At 39.4% G+C, this 25,957-nt stretch overlaps 2 protein-coding genes across 7 annotated transcripts in view; one reads left to right on the forward strand and one right to left on the reverse strand.

Moving 5' to 3' along the window:
* Positions 1 to 241: 241 nt before the first annotated feature.
* On the reverse strand, positions 242 to 13,389 carry RNFT1 (ring finger protein, transmembrane 1). Of its 2 annotated transcripts, XM_030536495.1 has the most exons (10): positions 13,287 to 13,389; positions 11,450 to 11,496; positions 10,330 to 10,760; positions 9,919 to 9,995; positions 9,097 to 9,197; positions 8,312 to 8,465; positions 7,029 to 7,187; positions 5,138 to 5,203; positions 4,104 to 4,205; positions 242 to 1,243 (listed from the first exon to the last, which is right to left on the reverse strand). In XM_030536495.1, the coding sequence occupies exons 2-10, from the start codon at positions 11,494 to 11,496 to the stop codon at positions 1,109 to 1,111; spliced, it is 1,272 nt and encodes a 423-aa protein (XP_030392355.1). In that variant the 5' UTR covers positions 13,287 to 13,389; the 3' UTR covers positions 242 to 1,108. The 2 variants fall into 2 exon arrangements, with proteins under 2 accessions (XP_030392355.1, XP_030392356.1); XM_030536496.1 differs by lacking the exon at positions 11,450 to 11,496.
* LOC115636428 overlaps positions 12,507 to 25,957 on the forward strand; it is a 40,655-nt gene continuing 27,204 nt past the window's right edge. Inside the window, exons 1-3 of one of the 5 annotated variants that reach the window (XR_003996934.1) lie at positions 12,507 to 12,806; positions 16,214 to 16,426; positions 18,071 to 18,394. The gene's annotated coding sequence lies outside the window, so the exon portion shown is untranslated. Of the gene's footprint in view, positions 12,807 to 13,186; positions 13,238 to 13,406; positions 13,448 to 13,533; positions 13,628 to 16,213; positions 16,427 to 18,070; positions 18,395 to 24,128; positions 24,354 to 25,957 lie in introns of those variants that run through there. The other 4 variants (XR_003996935.1, XR_003996932.1, XM_030536504.1 and 1 more) reach the window with 4 other exon arrangements.

The raw sequence follows: 25,957 nt of genomic DNA on the forward strand, positions 1-25,957 counted from the left end.
CGACTTGCTTAAATCGGAGGCTCAATGTTGACTTAAATAAAATCAACCTAATTCTGTAGTGTAGACATACCCTAAGATAGGAGCACATCCTCTTGCAAACAAAGAAACCAAGCACTTCTCAAATTGGCAATTTCTTTAAGTGTTCAGTTGAGATCTTTCATGTGTTGCACATATTTAAAAGTTGCTGTTATCGATGGAACAGTAACAAATCCTGTATGCTTACAGAACATGCACCAGCCAAAAGAATTCAAACTGCATTTATTCTCTACGTTCTATGCACACTACACATTTTGTATATATAATATAAAATAGATTCTCCCCTTTAAGAAAATTTGGTTACCCAATATTTGACAAAAATATAGTATTAAAGATTTGTTTTGAAAATACAAACTTTATAAAGTAAAAAACTTCCAGCAGTGGCTGGGTAATTTATATGATAAGCATAAGATGGAGAAAGATTCCTATAGATCTGCAGTGGACCTATGTGGGGGAAATTCTTATGATTTTCCTCAAATGTAATGAAAAACAGTTAATGACATAGGTCTAACATGTGAGAAAAGAGGGCTCATTTCTCTGAACTATCAGGTTCAGCATTAAAGGGCCTACTCTTTGAGTGTGATGAGTAGCTCTGCAACTCCCACTCAAGTCCATAGGAGTTGTCGGTGCTCAGCATCCCAAGATCATAGCCCGCATCTCTAGCTGCTGTGTGTGGTAAAGTCATACAAGAATAAATGCAATGTACTATAATTCAGAACACTGCAAACTATGTAGATGTTAATTTAAAACAATGAGGGAAGCAGTTACTATAACTAACTGTGCAGCATTTTCAAATATTTGACCATTTCTCTGAAGTATTATGAAAAAAATCAATGTTGGATTTTGAACATTAATTCTAAAATTTAAGACTTTTTTAATCTATGAAAAGGCAGTTTTCAATTTATGCTATGTTTTAATAAACTCAAATTTTAGAACATTTGATAGAAGTACTTGAGGGTCTTAGATAGGCCTTTGCTAATCTTAAACACAGTCCCTTTACCATCCACATTAAACTGCAAAACATTAATTCAAATGAATGTACTCTGTAAAAAAAGTAAAAGTATGACATGTTTTAATAAATCTGTAGGTGCATAGAAGTGGCTCCATCCTTCCATTTGTTAACATGGTCTGAAATAACAGTTCTGCAGAGTGGACATGTTTTCTCTCTATTGAACCATAAAGAGATGCATTCTTCACAAAATATGTGCTGTAATGAAAAGAATGACAAGTACTTGACATTTTTTAGTGGCAAGAGCACAAAAGATCTAATATTTATTACAAACTGTTTTTCAAATCCATTTAGAATATTAAAAATCTAGTTACTCTTCTAATAATTAATGGTTCTGCTAAACTATTCTACTTATATAATTGCATATAAAACCAAGCTAAAAATATTAAAATTGCAGACTCAAGCACTCAGATCTTAGGAAATGCCAGAAGTAAGGTTACCTGTGCAATGCTGATTCAGCCCCTCAATGCGTAAGTATTATGATAATATTTAATCACATGATCATATCCTATTTTTTGCAGAGGACCCTTGTCTCATGCAGTGCATGGAATAGATGGGTGATCACTTAATGAGCAGCCATTCAATATTTTGTTTTCTTGTTTGATTAGTGGCCCTATGCCTTATTTCCTGCGCACTATTTGGACTTTGCTCTGAAAACAATTATTAATTTTCTTATGGGCTTTTCTACATCACAGAGGTATTAAGGTATGAGGTATCCACTAATTTGGGGTGACCAATTTGAGACAAGCAAGACCTGATTTTTAAGAGTCCTTCGCATTATACAGCGCTTAGTATGTTCAAAGCAAAGCTCTGGGGCAAAGACAGGGACAAAATCAAATTCTTAAGGGCAGAAGTTAACTGTTTTACCCATGAGCCCATTGTTTCTATTCCTGCAATCCCCTGCTGCAATCGCTACGCACCTTCCAACTTCTGCAACAAGTGATGCAGAATCCTACAGATACGTTTTGTTTTGTTTTTTAAACTACATAATCCTAATTCATCCCCAGAACAGGTGCATCCTGTGCACTCAATGAGGCAAGAGGTTCTGTGGGAAAAAAATAGTATGTGATCTCATAATTAAACAATACCACAGTGCTTACACACAAGGGGGGAGGGGGGGAGTCACATCAAGGTTGCACAGATGTTGTGGCATTTCCGAGCAGTGAACCTTTGACTTTGTAACATTAATAGTATGCTTTTAACATAGAATTTTTCTGGTGTGTTACTTAAAAAAGCAATCTGGAAAAAAAAAAAACCACCCAAATTTCCTCATGTAGCAACGGTGACTCCTGGGTTCCATTCCTGGCTTTGGAGGAGTGTGTCCCTTAGTGGGCACAAATTTTGGCCCATTTCCCCACCAAGTGTGGCCCCTTCTGACCTATCTGCTCCTCTTGGTCCCTGCGTCTGTTTATTCCTCACTACTGGCTCCTCACCCAGTTCTGTGCTTGCAGTCCTAGACTCCTCTTCTCAGGCTTTTCACCCTAGTCCCACTCTCCTTCCCCAGCCATTCCCAGCTCCTCCTTATCCTAGTTCCTAATCTAATCTGTGTCTCCCTGCATACACATTACTCATCCCCACTACCTCCCAGTCCCGCTCTTAGTGTCCCTCCACTCCTTGGCCCAGTCTCTTGGCTCAAACAGTCCCAGTTCTGACTCACATACTCTAGATCCTCAGATTTGTCTCTCCCTCTCCTCTTTCTCCTGGTCCCACTGGTTCAGTTCCAGTCTCCCCCCTGCTAACCTCCAGTCCCAATCTATCCTCCCCTGACACCGTTCTCCTCTCTTCACCACCCCTATGCTCCTTGTGCCAATCTACTCCCCTTGCAGGTCAAGCTCTTATCCCCCCCTTGCATTAAAACTAGGTGGTTTCATTCTCCATGCTGCCTGGACTGAGAAGTGGGGTGGGGTGGGGGGGGTGGTCACTGAGAGCACAGGAAAGACAGGCTCCCTGCACTCAATTCTGGTGCCCAGACACAGCCCTGGCTACAGCAGCCCCGAGTTGCAATTTCAGGAAAAAGTCCTCCTGTGCCCTGGGCAGATTTTCACAGGGAGTGCAACATGTTCATCCCTGTCACAAAGGCAACCCCTTGACGCGTTTAGAGTTTCTGCTCCAAAGCACAAGGAGCTAGACAGCCGCTAAAAGAAAAATTCACTGGAATTTTTTTTTAACAAATATATTTTTTCCTAGCCTCATTTTCAGAAGTGACTGGACTATTTTGGCTGAAATTTTCAAAAACAAACAAAAATCAGTCTGAAGCAGACACCCAACATGAACTATTTGGGATGAAATTTTCCAAGTTTTTCAAGATAAAAGCAAATGAAAACAGGGTCATATAATGGGAAATGTTGGGCAACCTTAACCATAGACAGTGCTACCAACCCTACCTGTAACAACAGCAACTACTATATTTATTTAAAAAACAAACAAAAGCCACTGCAAAGCATCAGCAGTATAGCACAGTCAAGTGAGAACAAGTTGATAGCTTTTTCTACCCCAAATCTGTCTTCAAAAATAGGGTCTTCAAATCTCCTAAGAAACATAGGAATTGCCATATTAAATCAGACTCATGGTCCATCTAGTCCAGTATGTTGTCTCTGATTGCAGTCAGCACTAGATGCTTTAGGGGAAGGTGCAAAAAAGCCACCTAATCCATAGTAGTTAGATATTTCTTTAGTCTTTGAAGCATGCAATTTAAACTCTTCCAAAATTTGTTAGCATCAACGCTGTATATTCTTTTATCCATCTAAGTGTCCAATCCCTTGTTGAATACTTGCTAGTATTAAACAACTGGTCCCATACAATATAGTACTAACAGCTGCTGTCTTTAGCATATAATATTTCAAACATTTAAAATAAAAGTTACAGGCAAATACACGCAAGCTAGCAAGACTTACAGTACTCTTCCAGCAAAAGGGAGTTTCCCATTCACAAGCATCTACAAGTTTTTCCATAAAGCTGTTGCTATTATCCAACTGACACTGTCACCATCAGCTTGATTCACAAAGTTTCAGAACCAGAGCCTCCCACACTGTGATTCTCCAATTCAAAAATCTCTTACCTGGCAGATGAGAAGAATAGGCTTTTGAAATTCAGCTTGGCATATTGAACAAATATCATCTGCTTCAGAACACTGTCTCTTGCTAGCTGTCACTCCATAGCGCTGTTAAAAAAGAGATTTTGCAGCACATGTTAAGATCCAGAAAAAGATAAGGAAGACTGAAAGGATGTGGTTAGAGGGGAAACAATTAAATCCCTGGGGCAACAGGATGTTAAGTGTTTCAATCCTTAGGATGCTACATTGACACATACATGCTCCAGGGCAACGTGGTATTTCAGTATAATCTACTGAGCACACTATGTGGGGACTTCAAAAGTAATTTGCTACAATAGTGGCCTTTCTGCAGCAAAGTTCTGTCACGGGCTGTTACACTTTGACCAGTATGAAAACACATCACTTACTGTTAAGAGAGTATTGCTTACACAGACAGCGTAAGATATTTTAGTATTCATCTAATTAAATGTCAAAAATACTCCTATATATTCTGGTACATGCACAGCAGGCTCTAGATTAAATTACAATACATTTTATCAACCACCCACTATTCTAGAAAAATAATCCTTTTTTATTTTGAATGGAATATCTGTTTATTCTTCATTTATTTTGCCAAAATCTGGGTCTTACTCTTGTATATTTCAATTAGTTGCCAATGGGTAAAGGTTTGCTACTTTGTTGCAGATGTGAGTCAAACAAATATTTTGCCCATCTTTAAAATATATTCTTTATATCATACTTTATTTACATGGTATTCAAATAGTTGACCTCAAGATGCTGCTTACACAATAAAAAACTGATCACTTTTTTAAAGTGACTTCAGGTCGGCCCATGATCGTGAAGCTGAGAAATTAAATTTTACAGTGCAAGAAACTGTAAGAAGGGAACAAACAGTGGGATTACTTTGAAATTTGAACTCCATGTAACTAAAAGAACATAATGTGATCAACTAGTACACAGGGAAAAGCTATCTTCAAGAAGAATCATTTTTGTAGAAGCCACATTTGTCATTTTGTTGTTACAGAGAATCCAATACTCACTGGTCGTGTACAAAATATCCGCAAAACCTGTCTAAAGTTTCTCAGATGTCCAAAAAGGCTCAAAAGCTGAAATTGAGAAAAGAAAAACAAACTTATGCTTAATAATTATTTCCAAGAACTAGATTTTCAAACTTTGTGCAGATTTTGAAGTGAAGAGCCTCAGTGCTAAAATTCTGTGCAATGCTTTGCACACTTGGCCTTCAGCGTTTTACTTCTAGTCTGGCAATGAAACAATTGTAGGTGGGACTAGGTAGCTCTCCTTATTACTGAGTTGCCCAACACTTCCCCTTTTTAAAATCATGCTTCCAGTTGCTTATAAACTTTGCCAAATTTTAACTGTTAAGTCTGAAATTTTCCATGCTGGGTGTCTGCCTCAGGCTGAACGCTTGTGCAAAATTTCAGCCAAAATGGTTGCGCTGTTCCAAAAATGAGATTAGAGTAAAATATATTGTTTTGCCCATGTTACAAAAATTCTGGTAACCTTTTCTTTCAGATGCTCTCGCACCCCCATGTTTTGGAGCTAATATCTCAGAAGAGTCTGTCCTCACTGGAAAAAAATAGTAAGCAATTATGTTATTAGACTGTATCATAGTGCATACACACAAGGGGGCCAAATTAAGGTGGCACAGGCAACTTTATATCTAGCATTACCTAACTTGTGAGTACTTAACTTTGCAAATCAATTTTTTTTAACATAATGATCTTTTAATTTTGCATGTGTATAGTAGACAATAGAACACAGCTGCTGTGTTATCTATAAATTGTACCAAACCAAGATAGTTGTGGATATGCCTCGGATAAGCACAGAGTGGGATAGTGTCAAAGGGACAAAAGGGAGTTAGGTACCCGACTACACTGAAAGTCAATGGGAGTTGATACCCAACTTCCCTTTGTGATGGGGAGGTTTTAAGCCATGTTGAGGAGAAACATATTAAGCTGACAAGTTAAAATAGTGGAATGGAAGCCCAAAGCAACAATTTTACATAATGCAAGATTTTCCAAAAGGAGATGGTTTCGTTAACTGGAATTCTGCCTGTCTCCCTTGGCAATTTGTTTACATACTACCTACAAGAAGTCTACAGTAACAGTTAAGACTTATTTGGTGCATTACTCCGCATTCTGTCCACGAGTTCTTAATATTTTTTTTTCCACTCTAGTTCAAGTTTGGTCTTACTTTGGAAGCCACTTATGAGTTTGACAAAAGCAACCTAAATTTGATGTAACCATTTTATTTAGAAATGTATATTGGCAGTACAAAGGCACATAGGCATTCTACAGCAAAATTACAAAAAAACAAACAGAATAACAGAAGTCTCTAATTAACCAAAAAAACCCCAAAAACCCACCAACCTGATTCCCTATTATTAAAAAGGCCACTCAAATGCACAATCGTGCCATGAAGTTTGCCAAACTCGGGCTCTGGCAGATCTCCCAGATGCAGCAGGTAACAGAGGGTCAGGCCCGCCACCCGGAGAATGCACTACTGATTGCTGTGTTAAAGGGAGAGTTCAAGTTCTGAATTTCAAACAGTGATAGCAACCCAGTGGATCTTAGCTTGAAGGACACAAAACATATGTAGCCATCCTGGCATTAACAACTAGTTCAGACAGAACTCCTACTCTCACACTCAGCTGTGGCAAGCAATTTTTGGACTGCGTAAAACATCATTAGTTTTCTAATCATCCTTCAAAGGGAGGGTGAACAGATTTAGTGCCTGACCTAGCAAATTTTTATATTGATTTTGGAAGGCTGTATTAAACCAGCAAGTCAGCTCAAACTCTGGGGAATATTTCAGAATAAATTCATTTGTATGTCTACATCTCTTCTATGGTAATTACTACAGTATCATCTTAATACATTAAAATAGAGAGGAAGGATAATGTTTACATACTTTTAGGATGAAATAGAACAGACCCAGCAATACTCCAAGACTCCGCCCCAGTACACTGTCCAGCTCCCTATAGCCAATAAGATAACGAAACCAAATTGGTATGGGGACAAATGTACGGTAATACTGGCAGAATTCTTCTAACAGCATATACCAGTAGCCCTAGGAACATCAAGAGGAATATGTAAAAATACATTTAAAACACAGATAATTTAAAGTTAAAGCATCTTTTCTATACATGTACTCTCTTTTTAATATTTATCCCTCATTATATCTTAACTAGTGTCTCAACAGATCTGAAATACTGTTTGGAAACTTGAGTCATTAAAATCCCATACATGTATGAGTTACAAAACTGCATGGTGTTACATTAAACTCCTTAAAAATGGGGCCAACCTCATGATTTTTAAAAAGATGTTTTATCATGGGTTACACACTTCACCAACTTTAGGTGTCAAGACAAACAACAAAACCGACGATCTTTGGCAAGTCGCTAGTTGACATTTGTCAACTATCATAAAACAACTGTACAACTAGCAGGTTCTGCTCAAGAGAAGGCCCGAAAAACCAAGGTACATAAGATCACAATAGGGGTGCCTTTGCCAAGTGCCTATCTACTTACCAGTGTTTTCAGTCTTGCTTTCATAAGCATTAAAAAAGGGAAAAAGTTACAGGAAAAATCCAAACAAAGATCAATTTTCTGTTAAAAATTGTCTGCATATATAATGCTGAGAAAAATGAAGGGTAAGAAAAGGCCTTTCGTTTTACAACCACGTGTTAATCAGAACTCCATTTACCTCCCCCACAAGTTACTCTGTATTCTTTAAAAGCTCCCTCCCTTTTAAAACAGTTTTGCAATCAATTTATAAGCACCTAGAGGACAATACAATAAGGAATAACCATTCATGAATTTGTCAAGAACAAATCATGCCAAACCAACCTAATCTCTTTCTTTAAAAGCGTTACTGGGCCTGGTGGTTAGGTGACAGCAGTAGGTGGGACATAACTTGATTTTAGTAAGGCTTTTGATGCAGTCTCACATGACATTCTCATAACCAAACTAGGGAAATGCGGTCTAGATTAAATTACTATAAAACTGGTGCACAAGTAGCTGAAAGACCATACTCAAAAAAATAGTTGACAATGGTTTTTCCTTTCCCCTGCATCAACAGATAACACGCAGAGCTTTAAATAAGAAAAATGTTCCTCCAGGTGGAATTCATGACTGAGTCATTGTACTGTAAAAGGAACTTCATGCTGAAGCTAAGTATAGATTATTTTCTTACCTTGGATTTACAAGACATCATAAAAGAAGGCACCAAGAGAATAAAGCATTTGAAGCCCATGAAGAGGAATTTCAGAATAAAGTCTGTGATTGCGACGATCCAAAGTACTTCCCAGAAGTTCATAAAATCCACAGTAGGTTTTAAAAAGATTAAGCTACAAAAAGAAATATCTAAAATTACAAGGGTACACTCTCCAGAGGTATACACCATGAATGGATATTACTGTACGGTTTCATTTAAAATGGTACTTTTTTTTTTTAAAAAAAAAAAGCATGTTTAGACAGTGTAATGTTTTCCTCCAGAAGGAGTGGGAAAGAGATCTTTTCTCATCCATGAAGAGCTCCCCATTTTGAATCCACTTTACATCTGCATTGTAACCTTCATTCTGCCACACAGGTACTTGCTCCCTTTCCCATTCTGCCAATGTTGCCCCTTAGTTAGCAGGGTGGCTGTAAACTAGTGAGAGAAGAAACTTAGACACCTTGCCCTGCTAGAAACTCATGTCACTGTATCCCCAGTACTCCCACACCAAGGGGTAACAGGGCTGAGAATCAAGCCCAAGCTGTGCCACTGAACCCAGACATAGGGCCTAATCTTGCAGACCCTTCTTCCCATGAGTGTTTTGCAGTAAGGCTTTGCGGGACTGTTAAGAGAAGCCAACTTCTTGATTCTCTTAAAAAAAAAAAAAAAAAAAGCTAGGAGCAAAGATGAGGTTTTCACAAGAAATGACATTTCATTTAAAAATATAACATAGACTAATATAACATAGATGTTCTGCTAATTACCTGTAATAAAGTGACTGAGAGTGAAAGGTATAATACAAGAGGAGAGATGACCCGGTTAGGAATATCAGAACCCAAGCACATTGAAACTTGGAGCACCTTTCCTGTAAGATACACATTAAAAATGTAATAGTTGTCTGTTACTTTGATTTTTTTTTAAGTCTCAAGTTAATTTATTTCACATGCAATAAAACTAGAAATGCAGTATTTGAACACAGTCACTAGTACAAGATGCTGCTATGTTACTTTAGACCAGGAAGAAGAAGTGCAGGGGCAGATCATTGTGCTCACACAGATCTCCATGCACTTTTATGGGGTGAACACCCAAGCAGTAACACTTCTTCAGGAAATGTTTTTGTTTTTTGTTAAATGTTTTTTATATGTCTAATGTTTATATATATACTCAAATGCTTTTCTAAGTAACAAAATTCTCAATAACCCCTGTGCCCTCATAACAGATACTCTGCATATGAAATGGCAGTCTTAACAGTTTTTAGAATACAGCTAAGAATTTGTCTCTCATAACGGCAGAAGCATTGTCAGGCATTTTCATACGGAAAGTCAGAAAAAGAGATTGTACCAATATTTTATTTTAAATTTGCAAAGTATGCTTCTCTGACAAGTGCTAAGTCAGGCTTAGAAGTGTGTAAATTTTATTGATAGCTAAAACATTTACATCTCAAAAATCCTATGATATTTATCTGATTTGTTTACTAAATTAATATAAGATCATTTCACATTTCTCTCAAAAACTGATGCATGGAAAGTCTTGAGTAATAGTTAATGTAAAAACACTTCAACTTCATTGCAACAGGCAATACTTACTCTTAGAAAAACCTGATTTACAATGCTTTTGTTTGCATACATAAAAGTTGTTAGCAGCCCAATTCCAAGAGAAATGCCTATTAGGAAAAATGGGTCAGTTATATGGAGGAAAATAAGAAACTGGATTAAAATAAAATAAGTGCACTTCTAGCAAGTACTTGCAATAACATAATACAATTTTAACAGCTCAGGCAATCAAGCTAAAATAATTAAGCTACATTGTATATGCTAACAAAAGAAAAACAGATAAGTGATTGAAATCTTTTTTAGGAAATTTATCCTTCCAGTGAAGAAATCAAATTAAAATAAAGCTAAAAGTAAATCAAATTATACTTCAGGCACGCTCATAAGCAGGATTGAATGCAGGAAAAAAGGGCTGGTTCCCTCATACCGTACTGTGTTATACTCTACCGATTATATGCTGCATGGTCAGTTTGATACACAGAATCAAGATGTATGGAAGACTTCTGTGCAGCCACTGGAAGAGATATCTGAGCTCAGAGATGGAGCTTCCACTCTGTTCCTCTGAATCTAAGGTGGAATCTTCAGGCCCCCTCGCTTCACTGTGGGAGTGGCCATGTGAACGGCCCTGGGAACCTGACCGTATGTGCCTGAAACTGTGGTTTTCCCCAGCTTCTCCCAAGGCAGAGCTTAGCTGGATGTGAACATCTCCACTACGGTGGCAAGAGCCTTCTCGTGGCAGCCCTGCTATATGGGCACTCTGAGAGGACGAGGGAACATCACCACTTCCTGAGGCACTGTGGAGATGACTGCAATTTGATTGCATGGCGTTGAATTGATCTCTCCCTGGTCCAGATTCTTTTGTCTCACTGCTATGTCTCCTAAAGGAGAGGAAAAAGCCATGTTTAAAGGAGCAGTGTTCCGTTAAGTTAGGAAAATAGAAATGTCTCTCTGAAATGCACAGCCTTTTGGCCATCCTGATGATCATTCAGTGATGTATACTGTAACCCTCAATGGGCTGCCAAACATACAGTCTGGAACAGCCAAAGCTACACTGAAAATTAGAGAGCACCCAGCTGAATAGGAGGAGACAGGCACTAGCTTGTGCAGCAGAAATTTTAACATGATATACAAGTTTACAGAAAAAGGCTGGGAACCATCATGAGATTATAGAAGGAAATGAAGGTGGGGGATGGGAACTGCACAATTAAGCATCCATAAAATGGCATATATTTAGACACAGACAAATCTAATCAAAATCCAGTGAGTACTGAGAACTGAGTGCCATTATGGGATTACCAGACGAGATTATCCTGTCTGGGGAAGTGAGTGGAACCAGGTTAATCCACTTTTTAAAAGGCACTGGGAAGACCTTGCACCCTATGGGGCCTTTGCATAGGCAATATAATCCTGGGAGGGAGAAGAAAGCAGGAAATAAAAAGCTAATATGTGGGGCTGGGTTAGGGTTGGTAGAGAATCTAGCTTCAAAGGAAATTGCAGACAGTAAAGAGTGGTCTAATGGTTAGAGCAAGAGATCTGGGTTTTATTCCCAGTGCTGTCATTTACTCACTGTGTCCCTTGGCAATTCATTTCACTTCTGTGCCTCAGTCTCCCCATCTGTCAAATGGGTATAATAGTTCTTATATATGTCCCAAGAATGGTGTATTGTTTCATTAGATATTCTTTGGAAAGTGTTTTGAGATTACTGGATTAAGATAGCACAGAAGTGCAAAGCATTTTTACAGTATTTATCTGGTAGCAAACACTACCATTGTGGTTTAGTTGGGATTTTCATTATAAACCCTTTTCAGTTGCTCACCATTTTCTCAAAAATGTTTCTTTTGTTGGACATGTAGGGAAGTTTGAGTAAAATCTATTGACCTATTTTTCAGTTATGCAAGCATGAAAAACGTACAATCTGAATTGCAAGAAAACCTCAATATGCTATTTGTGCACATATCTACATTAGCAAAGACTTAACATTTGAAACAAAACCAGATTCTGCTAATTTGTAAAAAAACAATTGGGTTATTAGCATTTAAGAAAAACTCCACGCACAGTAAAACTTCTCACAAACATTCAGAGCTATTATGGATACATTATCTGTTGTCCTACGATCGTATTGTAGGCCTCAGTCTTGCAAAAACTCATGTACTGTCCTTAGTGTGTGTGTGAGTAATCCAATGAGCTGAAGTCAACAAGACCACTGAGTGTATGAATAAAGTTTCTCATGTGTGGGTTTGCAGGATCAGGCCTTTAATATTTATGTTGCTAAAACAGATCAATGTAATTAGCATTCTTGATTTGGTGGTTTCTGACCTGCTCCTGCAAAAACTACCAGGACAAAGTAGTTCCTATATTGTAATTAATTCCATTGTTTTAATAGAGCACTAAATTTAGTAGTAAGGCTTTGCAGAATCAGCCCATGGCAGTTTATCTGTTTAGATAACTTTAAAAATAACTGCATTTATTATTAAATCATACTATAAAACACACAGAATGCATAATATGGCTGAGTTACTATGAGAATTCTTTTCACTTTCTAATTTAAGTATTTAATAGGCACCCTAACGTTACATATATATATTAGCAAACATTTTGTATTTTAATTAATAGATCTTAAATCTACTCTCTGAACACTGACCAAAACATATTTTTTAAAAATTCCCTTTAATTTTACTTTTTCAATATGTCGGATCCTCCTACCCCGGCCTGAGTTTATGGGATGCTCCTAGGTTTATCAGAAATGGTGTCCTGCAAACAGGTTCTAAAGTCACCGGTCTAGCCTGCAAAACATCTATCTGTCACAGTGTGGTGATGACCCAGCCCAGCATCCTGACCTGACACACTCCCATCAGAATGTCACCCTGCTGCTCTGGGATGGCACCAGGGCTGAGTTCTTCCCCAGGCAAAGACTCTGATGCCAGGTAACTATTGTCCTGAACAAACGAGCACCCAGAGGAGCACCAATCCCCGCTTTCCCTGCCCAGCAGGGACGGAGAGGGGGTGACTTACACACCCTCCTGTGCCAAACTAGGTGAACGTGGGTGGGCAGCACCAGTCAGTGAGAGGTAAATACCCCCTTTCATCTCCCCCCAGGGACGGGAGAGGGGCAGACAGTAAGGGGCTAATTCCCCTTCCTCCCCTAGCAAGGGGGCAGGGGGAGAGAGGGCAGGCAGAGATGAGGCAAATGCCCCCCCCTTCCATTTGCACGGAGGGTGGGGGACTAATCCCCCCCATTGAACTGTGAGAGGCAACACCCTCCCCTTTCCACTCCCCCCCGGCACTAGACAGCGAGGGCCCAACCCCCGTTTACACGGCCCGAGGACAGAAACAGGGCCGATCCGCCGCAGCGCCGGTAAGGGGCGGAGCCAGAGGGGCAAATCCGCCCGGCCCCGCAGCCTTACCGCTCATAACGCGGCCGGGGCTCCGTGCCCAGCCCTGCTGCCCGGGCCGCGGCCTCCCAGGGCCTCCATCGCTGACGCCTGGGCTAAACTGGGGGCGGGGGAAGAAGCAGCAGCAACTACCGGCGGTGGGAAGAGGAGGAGCTGGAGGAAGGCCCGGAGCGGTTTGTTACCATGGCAACAAGAGTCGCGGGGGCTGGGGAGGAGTTGTGAGGGGAGCCCTTGGAGAGCCGTGAGGGGCCGGGGCGTGAGCGGTGGGGCTCGGGGGTGAGGAGGGGCTGCCAAGAGCGGGCCGAGGGGAGAGCCAGGAGCTGGGGTTAGGCGGCGGCTGGCCGCAGCTGCTAGTGAGTTGAAGGTGCGGGGGTGGACTTTGATGCAGCTGGTAGGTGCCCTATGAGGGTGGCCGTGGCCGGCCAGGGATGAGGGGGCAGATGGTAGGCGCGAAGCTGGGGAGTTATGACTCAGATTCCCTGGCTGTTGGGAGGGAGGAAGGGCTGGGCTAAGAACGCAGCCGAGAAGCAGGAGTCCTGATTTCTCATCCAGGTTCTGCCACGGCCTGAATTTGGGCATCACTTCACCCCTACGTGCTTCAGTTGTCTCTGTAAAATGTGGCGATACCTTCGGAGGGGGAAATTAATGTTTGTCCGGTGCTTTGAATCAGAGCACTATATGCGCAGAGTATTATGATTTTGTATTGTTATTAATAGGGTTAAACTCTCCTTTGAAGTTCTGTAAAGGTTTGAATATTTACTGGGGTTTGTACTGTGGTGATGGGGTTCAGATTTTTGTGATTTGGATCTTTGAAGGATGGTTCAGTGGTTAGGGTGCTAGCCTGGGGCTCAGCAGATCTGGAGTCAACTGCCAGCTCTGCCACAGACTTCCTGTATGATCTTGGGCAAGTCACTTAATGCTTGTGTACACAGGGAGTTATTCTGGAATAGGTATTCTTGATTAACTTCATGTGTGGATGCTCTTATTTCAGAATAAAAGCGTCTGCACATGGAGTTAATCAGGAATCGGCTTTAAATTCACATTACAGATTTATTTTCATATGTAGACTAACTCTTAGTCTGTCTTTCTGTGCCTCATTTCCCCATCTGTAAATTGAGTGGTGATGATAATACTTCCCTGTCTCACAGGGGTGTTGTGAGGATAAAAACATTAGATTGTAAAATGCTTAGATGCTATGGTAGTGGAGGCCACATAAGTATCTGAAAGAGAGAGAGAGGCATTTAAATTGGTACCTAATGCTATTTTGATTTAAAAAAATAGATATAAAATGAACATGGCACACATTAAATGGATTAAAAGTTGGCTAACTGATAGGTCTCAACATGTATTTGTAAATGGGAAATCATCATAGTATGGCTGTGTTTCTAGTAGGGTCCCTCAGGGACTGGTTCTTGGCCCTACGTTATTTAACATTTTGATTAATGACCTGGAAGAAAGCATAAAATTATCACTGATAAAGATTGCAGATGACACAAAAATTGAGGGAATGGTAAATAATAAAGAGGACAGATCACTGATCCTGAGCGATTTGGATCGCTTGGTAAGCTGAACGCAATACTGTTTCTCACTCTGACAATTAAAGCAGAAATTAAGGCTTGCATCTTGAAAAGTGACCTGTGTGGGCACATCCCTTTATCCATGTGATGCATCCCTGAAGGACTGGGGCCTACAGTGATTAATACACATCGATCCTGAATCCCAAGTCCCTGTTTAAAAAATAAATGTTTCTCAGTGGTAAAAGTACACCATAACAGAAATGTAATGTATAGGTTTTATATGCAAAACTATTACAGAGAAAATGCTTTTGAATCTGAGAAAGTCTCTGTTTTCAGCCCAAGGGGACTTTTTTTATACAAAAGTTATAAAAACTTTTAAATTAATTATTTCAGTACAACTTAAAGACAGAACCCTAATTCAGTAGCTCCTCTCTCATTTCTCTTACTTAAGGCCCCAATCCTTCTGATTCATACTTAACTTTAAACAATGAATTGTCCTATTGACTTCAATGAGATACACAGTGTGTAAAGTTAAGCACATGTGTTAATCTTTGTAGGATCAGGGCCTGAGTCATTAAAATAATAGAGTGGGTGCTATTTAAAAACTTCAGCATTTACATCTCCTTGTGGTAATTGAGAATAATATATATAGTACTGCTGTTAGTGCAGAACAGTAAATGCTGAATTTTAAATTGCACTCATTGTACTAATGATACTTTTATGTATATAAACACTTTACAACCTCAGTGTACACAGATATTAATGTATTCTTCTGTCATTAATCTGCCATTACTTAGTGATATGGTCTATACAACATTCTTACCTGAATGAGAGTGTCTTTTAGTACACTATGCCCCATTTAAGCGCCGAAGGCTTGCTTTTAAATAGTGCTGAGCACCCACAGATCCCACTGAGTTTTGGCTGGTCAACACTTGTGAAAATCACATCCTTCAGTGTGGACTTTGCACAGGGCCTTGTGCAGTATGGATTGGGGGGGGGGGTGAATTATCCGAAATCCTGAGAAGTCTTCTAGAAGCTATGGACCAGTTCCTGTTGAAGTTTAATGGGGATTTGCTTCAACATGAATTTGGACAAAAGATTAAATGATTTTTAAAATTGTACAAAGATGATAATGTAAGTTAGTGATGCTGCAGGAACTCTGTGTCTTTATTGGTCTGATCTTGTAGGTGCTCCATACACAGGACTTCTAGTGGAAATTCAGTATGGATTGAGCACTGTGCACCCAGCTCCTCTGTAATTTCTGTTACTATTGAAATATTTAATTTAGTTCAGAATAAAAAGTTTTAAATGGCTGCTGGAATGATGAATTGAAAAAATATCATCATGGAGAAGAAATAACCTTCTTCAATAATATTTCTAGCTAGATTGTAACATATATGTTAACTATTTTCCCTGGCTAAGGTTTTTCAGCATCATGTAATTAAGTTCTGCATAAAGCTGACGAGCACATAAGGAAACCTATATCTGATAAAAGTATCACATGAAATGGATGAATTTGGAGGAACATCTGGACATGCAAGGATAAGATTATGTATAAACCATCAGACTTTGGATGTATCTTGGTTAAATTCTAGCCTACAAGAGACATTATTACCAGGAAAACCATGGAATAAGGTAAAATGTTTGTTTTCAATACATATAATGATGATTAATAATGATTTAAATACATGTGGATGTCATCTTTTCAATTTTTGATCTGTCCTTTTTCCTATTGCTTTGCTTATATGGACATTTTTTCCTTAGTGTGGGGGGTATTAAAACAACAACTGTCATTTTTGAATATACAAGTAGGTAAGTATTCTAATGAATATTTCAGTTAAATAGTCAAGAAGTTTATTCTCCTTGAAAGTTAGGACAAAAGTCATGCATCAGAATGTTACTCAACTGTTGACACTAGCTTTCCCACAGTAAATTCTCTAAAGGCAGTGTGTTTACACAAAAACAGAAATTGCCCTCCCCCTAAAATGAGGCAAGGGGAAGATTATGCGGCAAGGGGAAGATTACAATCTTCCAAACTGTTTGCGTTCTGTAACCTTTTAGTTTCACTAATATCATGGACAAGAGATGTTATTAATACCTGAACAGGTGGACATATTTGAACAGAATGCTAGTATAAACATCAGACCAAATTCATACATTCACCAGATCTGAGTTTGTCCCATAATTATTTCATAATTCTGAAATAGAATTTAATAGAAATTTGTCAGAGTATTTTGATTTCTTATGGGTTTTCTGATATTCAGCCTTAACTTGTCTTCGCTTAATAAAATTTCATTACTTGTAGGTAAACCCTAAAGCATTCCTTCCCGTCATAGTGTTTATATGGTTCAAAGTTTTGTTCAATTATTATATTCTTTCCCTTCCCCCTTTTTATCATAATCTCTAAGAATCCTTGACAGTAATCATCTTGAAATCTTTATTTGCTCTGAGTTATAAAGCAGAATCAACGCAGATTTTCCCCCCACACACACCATTTTAACCTGCTATGTAAAAGAAAATACACCTACAAACAAAATGCATTGTTTAGTTTTGAATCCACAAATAGGGAACTAAAATAATCTGAGTAGCTTCAATTTTATTTATAGTATAGGGCCCAGTGTTGCAATACCTTACACAGTAAGTGGGCCCTCTGGGATTGCACCATTTATTTTCCTTTCCCATCCCTCTCTCAGAATTCCCTTATTGCAATGACGTTCCATGCCACTAAGGTGGGCTGGAATCATCTGCCTTTGGTGATTGTCAGTATTGCTCCATGTGTCACACAGAGGATTCTGCTAAGGAATAACGTAAATTGCTTGCATTGCCTCAGGGAATGAGCAGTCTGCTGCCTCAGATCGTTCTAGCCCAACAGCAGAAAGATGAGCTTGGGAACCAAGACAGGGATTGTTCTGCATGGCAACATGTTGAAATAAAATGAAACCTCTGGATCAGCCACATTAAGATTGCTCCTTAAAGAACTTCAGGTGATGTCCAGATACTACAGTGCAGGGTGCATTAAAAGTCAATAGTTAGCCTGAATTAAAGTGTGAAGAATTTCTGGAATTACAGTATGTTAAAATATTTACTGAGACAAGGTGGGTGAGGTAACATCTTTCATTGGACCAACTTTTGTGGGTGAAAGAGAGAAGCTATTCACCTACAAAAGTTGATCCAATTAAAAACATTACTCACCCACCTAGTCTCTCTAATATTGTGGGACCAACACAGCTACAACAACACTGCAAACTGAATATTTACTGTAATTTATTTCTCCTTTAGGTTTTAGACAAACTTGGAGCTGCTCTTGCTGATGACGTGAAGCGCCAACTAAGAAATCCTAAACAATGACTAATGATTTTCTGTCTTTTTGGCCAGCATTTTGTTAAAAAATATTTTAATGAGTGTCCTAATCAACCTAGTCTACTAGTTAGTGAGTTATGGGAGCTTTGAGCCTACAGCAGCATAATGTGAACATGTACAAATCTGTTTTTGTCATAAAAGTATAGTGGGTTATTTTGTTCTCAGTTATAAATTGTATTTTAAAATTTTTCAGTATACTTAATTGATCTGAAATAAGATTAAAATGTTATATTTAAAATGTTACCTTGTATCTAACAGGCTTTCAAGTATTTTTTCCTCCTCTCAGGAAACTTGAAAAGAAAACAAGATAATGGGTATATATGAGGGTTTTCTCAATTGGAGCTATGGTTCAAATCCAGATTCAGTGAAATATCAAACTCATATAAGGATAGATTCTGTAGTCCTAATTCAGCAAAACTTTCATTGACATTATGGGAATTTTGTCTGAGTCAGGATTGTAGGATCTAGCCCTTTGAGCAGACTCTTCTTAGAACAGAATTCATATGGTAGCAGACTTGATGGGTTTGGAAGCATTTGTGCGTGACAAGGAGGATGGAAGTATTCAGTTCTTCATTATGGAAGCTGATGACTGAATGTAGGGAGGATGGTAGTGTGGTGCTGTCCTGTTGTGTATACAGTTCTGGACAAAATCCTGAGGACCCAGCAATACCCACAACGCCTGATTTAAGGAATTCTAATTCAGCCCTCCCAATTCCCAGGTCCGTATCTTCCACAATAAATCCACATCAGCATTACATGAGTGGAAAAGCAAACTTATTTAATTTGATGCTTTTTACTTAGTGTGACCGGGATCATAGGGAGCCACGCTGTAGTTACTCAGTTAGAATCAACTGCAAAGAATGGGACAAACAATCCCCAAGCACAAAACAGCTTCTATAATACCTTACTGGTTACTCAGAAGCCAGAAACACAGTTCCCTTAAAGCAACCCAGCCTCAGGCCTCCACCCAGATACCCAAGTCAAATATGATGAGGATTACTGTAAATCTTATTCATCATATAAGAAAGTTCTACCAATCCCAAAGGATCGGACATGTTACCTACCAGGTTAAGGAATATTTCAGATCTTACCTAAAATTGGCTTACAGCCAATTCTTATTAACTAAACTAAAATTTATTAAAAAAGAAAAGAGAGTAGTGGTTAAAAGATCAATATACATACAGACATGAGTATAGTTTTGAGATCAGATTCATAGTAGAGATGGTAAGCTTTGTAGTTGCAAAGAATTCTTTCAGAATTAGTCCATAGACGTCCATATTCAGGGTAATCCAAGTGGGACTGGAGATCTCAGCCTTATGACTTAAGCTTCCCTGCATGAAGCATCAAGCAGACCTGAGATGAAAAAAGGATCAGGACTCAAGGGTTTTTATACAGTTCTAGGCCTTCTTTTGACAGCTCAGAGTCCTTAGGTGAACAATAGGCAATCATTGAGACTTTGAAGTAGACCTGTTTCCTAAGCTTCACCAGTAACTAGCTACAGGGATTAACATAAGGCAATTTTTCAATTTATTGCAAACTTTAAAGAGACCTATAGACAATGACACTAATTCACCCAACATTCATCTAAATGTTAATATTCCCTTTTGATCTCTGAATCAATTGCTATAGAGATAGACAGGAGCTGTCTATTTACATGGCTGACATCTAACAAGATATGAGTAAACACATACAATTAGTATAACCTCCAGTTCTCTAACAATACACGTTTGCATTTCAAAGTTCTAGCCTATCTAACGTGGAATGGCCCTAATTACCATTCACATACTTTCCTAACACATCTCTAAAGGTTGACTTGGGTCATTTAGCCTGTGAACCGTTTAACCCTTTCTATTTGCACCATACTTGACTCATGTTGTATAAGATTCATTGCAACTATATAACCATGGTAGCAACAATGATTTGCATGGTCATATTCTAATCAGATAACATCACACTTAGAGACTGGTCCAAGTAGAAAAGAAAGTATTCATATCTGGAGCCTCCAAACTATCAAGATGCTTGGATTCATGTTGTGGTTCAGCCTATTCTAAAGCTAGGAGTATCTGTGATATCCAGACCTGAATCCAAGTTTTGATTCTGAAGCCTTCCAAATTCTGATCCAGGGTTAGGTTCAAGCCCATCTCTCTCTCTCTCTCTCTCTCTCTCTCTCTCTCTCTCTCTCTCTCTCTCTTTCTCTCTCAAATACCAGCGTTTACAGAGTGTTAACATTATTTAAATCATTCAACTACTATAATCATGTTGAAAAACAAACCTGCATATGATAGGTTAAGAACTTTTGAAAGTACCAATGCCAGTAATTCTGAGATAATTTGTTAACATAGAGCAACTGCTTTTCATGTGCTTTCCCTGCCAGCCAGGAGTGCCAAACCATTTTCGAAGAGTGTGATTTTTCTCCTTTATTAAAACATAAAAGGTCCTCCACTTCAGACACACAAAAGTGCTCCTTCACACAACATGAGAGCTAATAGAGGTTTTCAAGCTGATGTAGAGTGTCATCATTTATTCATTCAGGCTTAAAATAATTGGGCAAAAGACCAGCTAGTGTAACTAACCAAGTGAGTTTTAAAATAAATCAATTTACTGCAGAATATACAGCATTTTACAGAATATACAGAATATATTTTGCAGAATATACAGAAATAATACATTTCACCTAACTTATAGCAGTGTTTTTTCTCCAAGTGCTGGTGCATATATATATATTCCACTTCAAGTGTGTGCTTTCCCAGTGCACTAGAGCTGGAGATTTGTAGACAGGAGTTCCCATTGGGGCAGCACATGTGTCCTCATACCTCTAACCGAGGTCATAAAGGGCAGAGCTGCCTCAACCTCTCCTGTGGCTCTCAGTGATGCCTCAAGATCACTGTCTTTCTAGTGCTGGTGAGCACCCTTTTCTGTTAAATAGTCCTAGAGTAGTTAGCTTAGTCTTAGTGTGGATAGATTAGCTTGTTAGTGTTTCCTGGGGGACGGAGGGGGTTGGTTTTCTCTCTGATAAATAAAAGTAGTCCTGTTTTTACTCCTGTGGTGGTATCCCAGTGCTGAAACAGCTATGCATAAAAGTCCCCATATTTTAAAAACTGCCCTTTTTGTGAGGCAGTTGTGGCCATTAATGAAGAGCATACTAGATGCCTCATTTGTCTAGGAGCAAGACATATAAGGGACAAATGTGTATGCAAGCCCTTTACTAAGGAGATGCGAAAACCTCAGGAGGTATGTCCAAGGGCGTATCTCAGGGAAAAATCCATTTGTCCTGCCTCTGATCCAGGCCATTCTGGAACTGAGCAAGCTTAGTACTCCTCCACCAGTAGTGCTCTGGCTCCTCCATCTACTCACAGAGGAAGAAGACCCCTGAAAACCTCCAGAGAAAAGAGACATAATTCTCCATAACAGGTTATATCTGGCCCAAATTGCCAGCTCTGTGGAGATCAAGACCGCATTGAGAACCGAGAAGGGCTCCTCGAGCATACACGGGGACACCAGTTGCCAAACTTCAGCTGATAAAATTAATATAAGCTGTCTGGTACTGAGCTAAAATTGAGAGCTGCAGAGTGCAGCTCCCTGGTACCATATGAGCTGATGTATGTAACACTGGTACCTTTAACTCTGGTGCCAACCACATTGGTACCATTGATGTGGGTACCTAATGTATGGTCAATGACTCCAGTGCTGGTGACCCTGATACCAGTGCCATTGATTAATTGCATGAGGTATGCCAGTAACTGGGGCATTGATGCTATCAGTATGGCGGAATATATATGTGGCATGAATCAGAAGAAGTGGGTATTCACCAATGAAAGCTCCTGCTCCAATACGTCTGTTAGTCTATAAGGTGCCACAGGACTCTCTGCTGCTTTTATCAGTATAGTTGACTCCCCAGGAATATATGGCAGCCAGGAAGCTACTGTACGTATTGGTACTGGGGTCTTGCTGCAACACATTATTCTCTCGGTGATAACCACTGTTCCGCCAACTTCAATGGGTGCATATCTGGAAGAGATTCAGACCCAAGCACTATTGTCAAGTTAACTGGGCTGTCATCAGTTCTACAACTGCCACAGCCTACCTGCATTAGGAAAGGTTCTAGTCCATGCTAAACTTGTGTACCAGTCTGCAAGTTCATGCAAGGACAATAAGAAATCTTGTCTGAGGCAGTTAGGGCATGTGGCATCCTGAACTTAACGTGACTCAGCATGCTAGACTTCACTTATAGTGTATGCAGAGCTGGTGGATGATGTGTGTATTGACCAAACAAGCACCCTCTGGACATCCTGATTCATTTACTTGCTCAAGTTCTATCATCCATATGCAGAACATCTGCTGTGGGGTACTTTATACTGCTCTTCTTCCAGCTATATGGTTCATCAAAGAATCAGCTGTCCATATAAACTTCTTGGATTTAAGGGGCATACACAGAGCATGCAAACTTTTCTCACCTCTATCGAGTGCCTGATGATACTAGTGATAAAGACAAGGTGAATGAGGCAGTACCTTTTATTGGACCAACTTCTGTTGGTAGAAGAGACAAGCTTTTGAGCTACACAGAACTCTTCAGGTCTGGGTGATGGACAACACAACTACAATGTTGTACCTCAACAAACAGGGCGGAACAAGGTCCAGTCCTCTATGTCAAGAGATGGTACAACTTTGGAACTTCTGCATTTTGAGGGTGCAGAGCCCTCAAAACCCATTACCTTCCTGGGGTGCAGAATGTTCTCACAGATCACCTCAACAGGAGGTCCCTGGAAAATCACAAGTGGTCACTGAAAAACAACATAGTGCATCTAATAGTCCAGAAATGGGGATATTCCAGTGTCACACTTTTCACAACCAGACAAAACTGAAAATGTCACTGTTTGTTTATTTCAGGGCCAGTCAGAGTCCAGGTTCTATCACAAATACATTGTGGTCAGTACTGCAAATAAACTTACGTTGTGAGATGCACAGTACATAATGACCACCCAGAGAGTAGCATCTAGTAGCCCCTGCTTGAACAGAACCTTCATATCACCTTCTGGTGACCGGCCTTTAACTTCAAGGCTTTAAGAACATAATTTCCAGTAGGGATAAATAGCTTCTTAAATATTATCCATAAGTACATTTCACAATAATTATGACAACCAGTAAGCTACTGGCTCTCAGAAGAGACCTTACATTCCACCCTTTGGTATGTAGATACTTTGACCCAGGCAATCTTTGTAAACCCATATGTGCCTTTATGCCATCTGCCAGCTGGCACAACAGAGTCCATGAGTCACAGTTGTCAATTCACACATTTGTTGAACATTATTTCATCACAGTAGCTTCCAGAGCTGATGCAGGCTTTGAGAAATATGTTCTTCAGTTTTTGTTTTAGTAGACTCCAAATTCCCACCACCTAAGGAATTCTTCTGGGTAATCACCTGAATTGGAATAAATATATGTGCACAAGCACTCCAGAAAGAAGAAACCATTCCTTACCTGTGCAATAACTATGGTTCTTCAAGAGTTATAGTGCATATATATATTCCATGAGTCATCCTCTTTCCCCACTACTTCAGAGTCTAATGTCACAGAGATTCTGGTGCACAGGAACTGAGAGGGCTTTGTGCCCTGACTTGGAGACACAAGGACCCTCAGGGTGCATGTGCCATCCCAACGGGTATTGCTGACTAAAAGTCTATGTCTCAAGTGCACACACACACCTGAAGTAGAATACATATCTAGCCAATGCATGTCTTAAGGACAACAGTTACTGTACAGGTAAGTAACTATTCTTATTGCAAATTTTATATCTATAGTCCTCCAGTACTCTCTGCTTTGAAGCAAATAAAGTTCAAATATTTGATTTCTTAAACAGTTCTATTTTAGATATTCCTTTCCATTTTATTTTTTGGTGATACTGCCATTGGTAACTTTTTGAAAGAGTGGAAAAGGTAGCTATAAGTCATTAGTCATTTACCGTTTATATTTATTATAGACAAGATGCATACTGGTCCTGAGATACCCTCACCTATTCTGAATTGCTCAGCAAGTGATATAGTGGGAGACTCAATCTGTGCCATAATCTCATTAGATTATGATAGTATGTTAACTGTGTGTGAAAGGCTAAGTGGAAAATTACTTCCAAAGACACTTCGACAGTTTATCTGGACTGATAAACTTCTAAAAGCGGATGCAAAAGTTGACAAGTTGAAAGAATAATGTAAGTATTCATTGTTTTCCTATGTTGAAAAATATTGTGTTGTTAGTAACTGCAGCCATCTAATTCTTGAACTATTAAGATATTTAAAATAATCGCTGATTCTCTGACATGAAATTAGCCCAAATGTTCTTCAAACTGTTGAGAATAATATACCACCTTAACATCATCTTGAAAGACAAGTATGAGAGAGGTTCTTCTCTGACGTTTGTATTAACTCCCACCTCTTGGAATATCCAAGAAATGCAGAAGCAGTTTAGTGATATTTGACTATGAATTGACTGACTCCAGGATACTTTCAGTTTCTGCTTGCCTAGATCTATGTAATCACAATGTTACTTTTAATTCAAATGAGTTTTTATAAATCAACTCCTCTCCCATTGTGTAGTCACTTAATATTCTAATATGAAACAAGAGCAGGTGTAAATAGAACAACCCACAGCAACTGTTAGGTAACAACCTATGGGCCAAACCAGACCTTGCTCAGTCAGATCTCCCCCTGAAATGGATGAGAACCTTTGCCTGTGTGGTAAATGCTTTTCTTTGCTCTGAATTCAAGTGGCTGAAGTTGGAGCATTGGAGACATACAGACACTGGAGCATGAGGAGGAAATCAGGCCATGGAGCCTGTCTGTAGCTGCTTGCGTAGCTCTGGAGCAGCCTTGGCCTCTGCCTCTGGCTCTGCATGTAGAGAAGTGCCCCTTCTGGCAACAGCTGATAACTGGCTCGGTGATAGATCTGCTTACCCCACCCATCTCTTCAACCTCCTCTCTGCCTTGCTCCCAAAACTGAGTGTACAGAGGGCTGCTGAGGATCTGGGCAGGTGAACTGTCAGGAAACCAGGCAAGTGTCAAAACCTGCCTGATTTCCATCAGAATTTTGTCAAAATCATAACATTTCTGCAGAACATTTCAATGTTGTTTAATTGACATTTTCCAACAGAAAAATGTTCTGTTGGAAAATTTCTATCCAGGTCTACTTTCAATACCTCCCAAGTATTTAAAAATAAGTCTTTTTCTCTGTTTCTTCCTTCCTATCATCTAAGGAAATAATTTGATTATTTTATAAATGTTTTTGTTTGTGGGCTTTGTGTGTGTGTGCGCGCGCGTGTGCCCGCGCGTAAATTACTGAGGGAAAAACAGTTGAATATTTTGATTCTGTTCTAAAAGCTGTGAGATCAGTGATCTTTCTTATCCCTTAACAGAAAGAAATTAATAAGTCCAACTCAACTCAAAGTTCTCTCTCGTGAGTACATGAGCCACTCCCAGTTGATTGTCAGTTTAATTTTTCTGCAGAACACAGATGTTCTGGGAGGTCATAATCATGAATGGAGTGGTGCTATCTCAGGAAGGTAGGGCCAATCTCATGGAGGGCTTTGACTATCATTTCATAGACCTTGAACTTGACCCTGTTGTTCAGTGAAGAATCAATGCAGAAAAGTGGATTCTGAACTGATAAAGTACTGATATCTTTGAAGATGAGGTTTTTTTGGAGGCCCATGGAAAAGTCTGGTAATTACATGCTTTCATGATTTCCAAATGTAGGGCTGAATTTTGTCCCTGGTTAGGCACATGCATTTCTCATTGACTTGAATGGAACTTATGTGCA

Source organism: Gopherus evgoodei, chromosome 17 (genome assembly GCF_007399415.2).
Source record: "Gopherus evgoodei ecotype Sinaloan lineage chromosome 17, rGopEvg1_v1.p, whole genome shotgun sequence".
Classification (NCBI taxonomy): Eukaryota; Metazoa; Chordata; order Testudines; family Testudinidae; genus Gopherus; species Gopherus evgoodei.

Bases quoted from the DNA above. Each gene is read 5' to 3' on its own strand.
- RNFT1 (XM_030536495.1), bottom strand. From the start codon at position 11,496: ATGGGGAGACTGAGGCACAGAAGTGAAATGAATTGCCAAGGGACACA. The intron at 9,996-10,329 runs GTAGAGTATAAC...TTTTCCTAATAG, and splicing joins GACCATGCAGCATATAATCG to GCATTTCTCTTGGAATTGGG. The intron at 7,188-8,311 runs GTAAGAAAATAA...TGATGTTCCTAG, and splicing joins TGATGTCTTGTAAATCCAAG to GGCTACTGGTATATGCTGTT.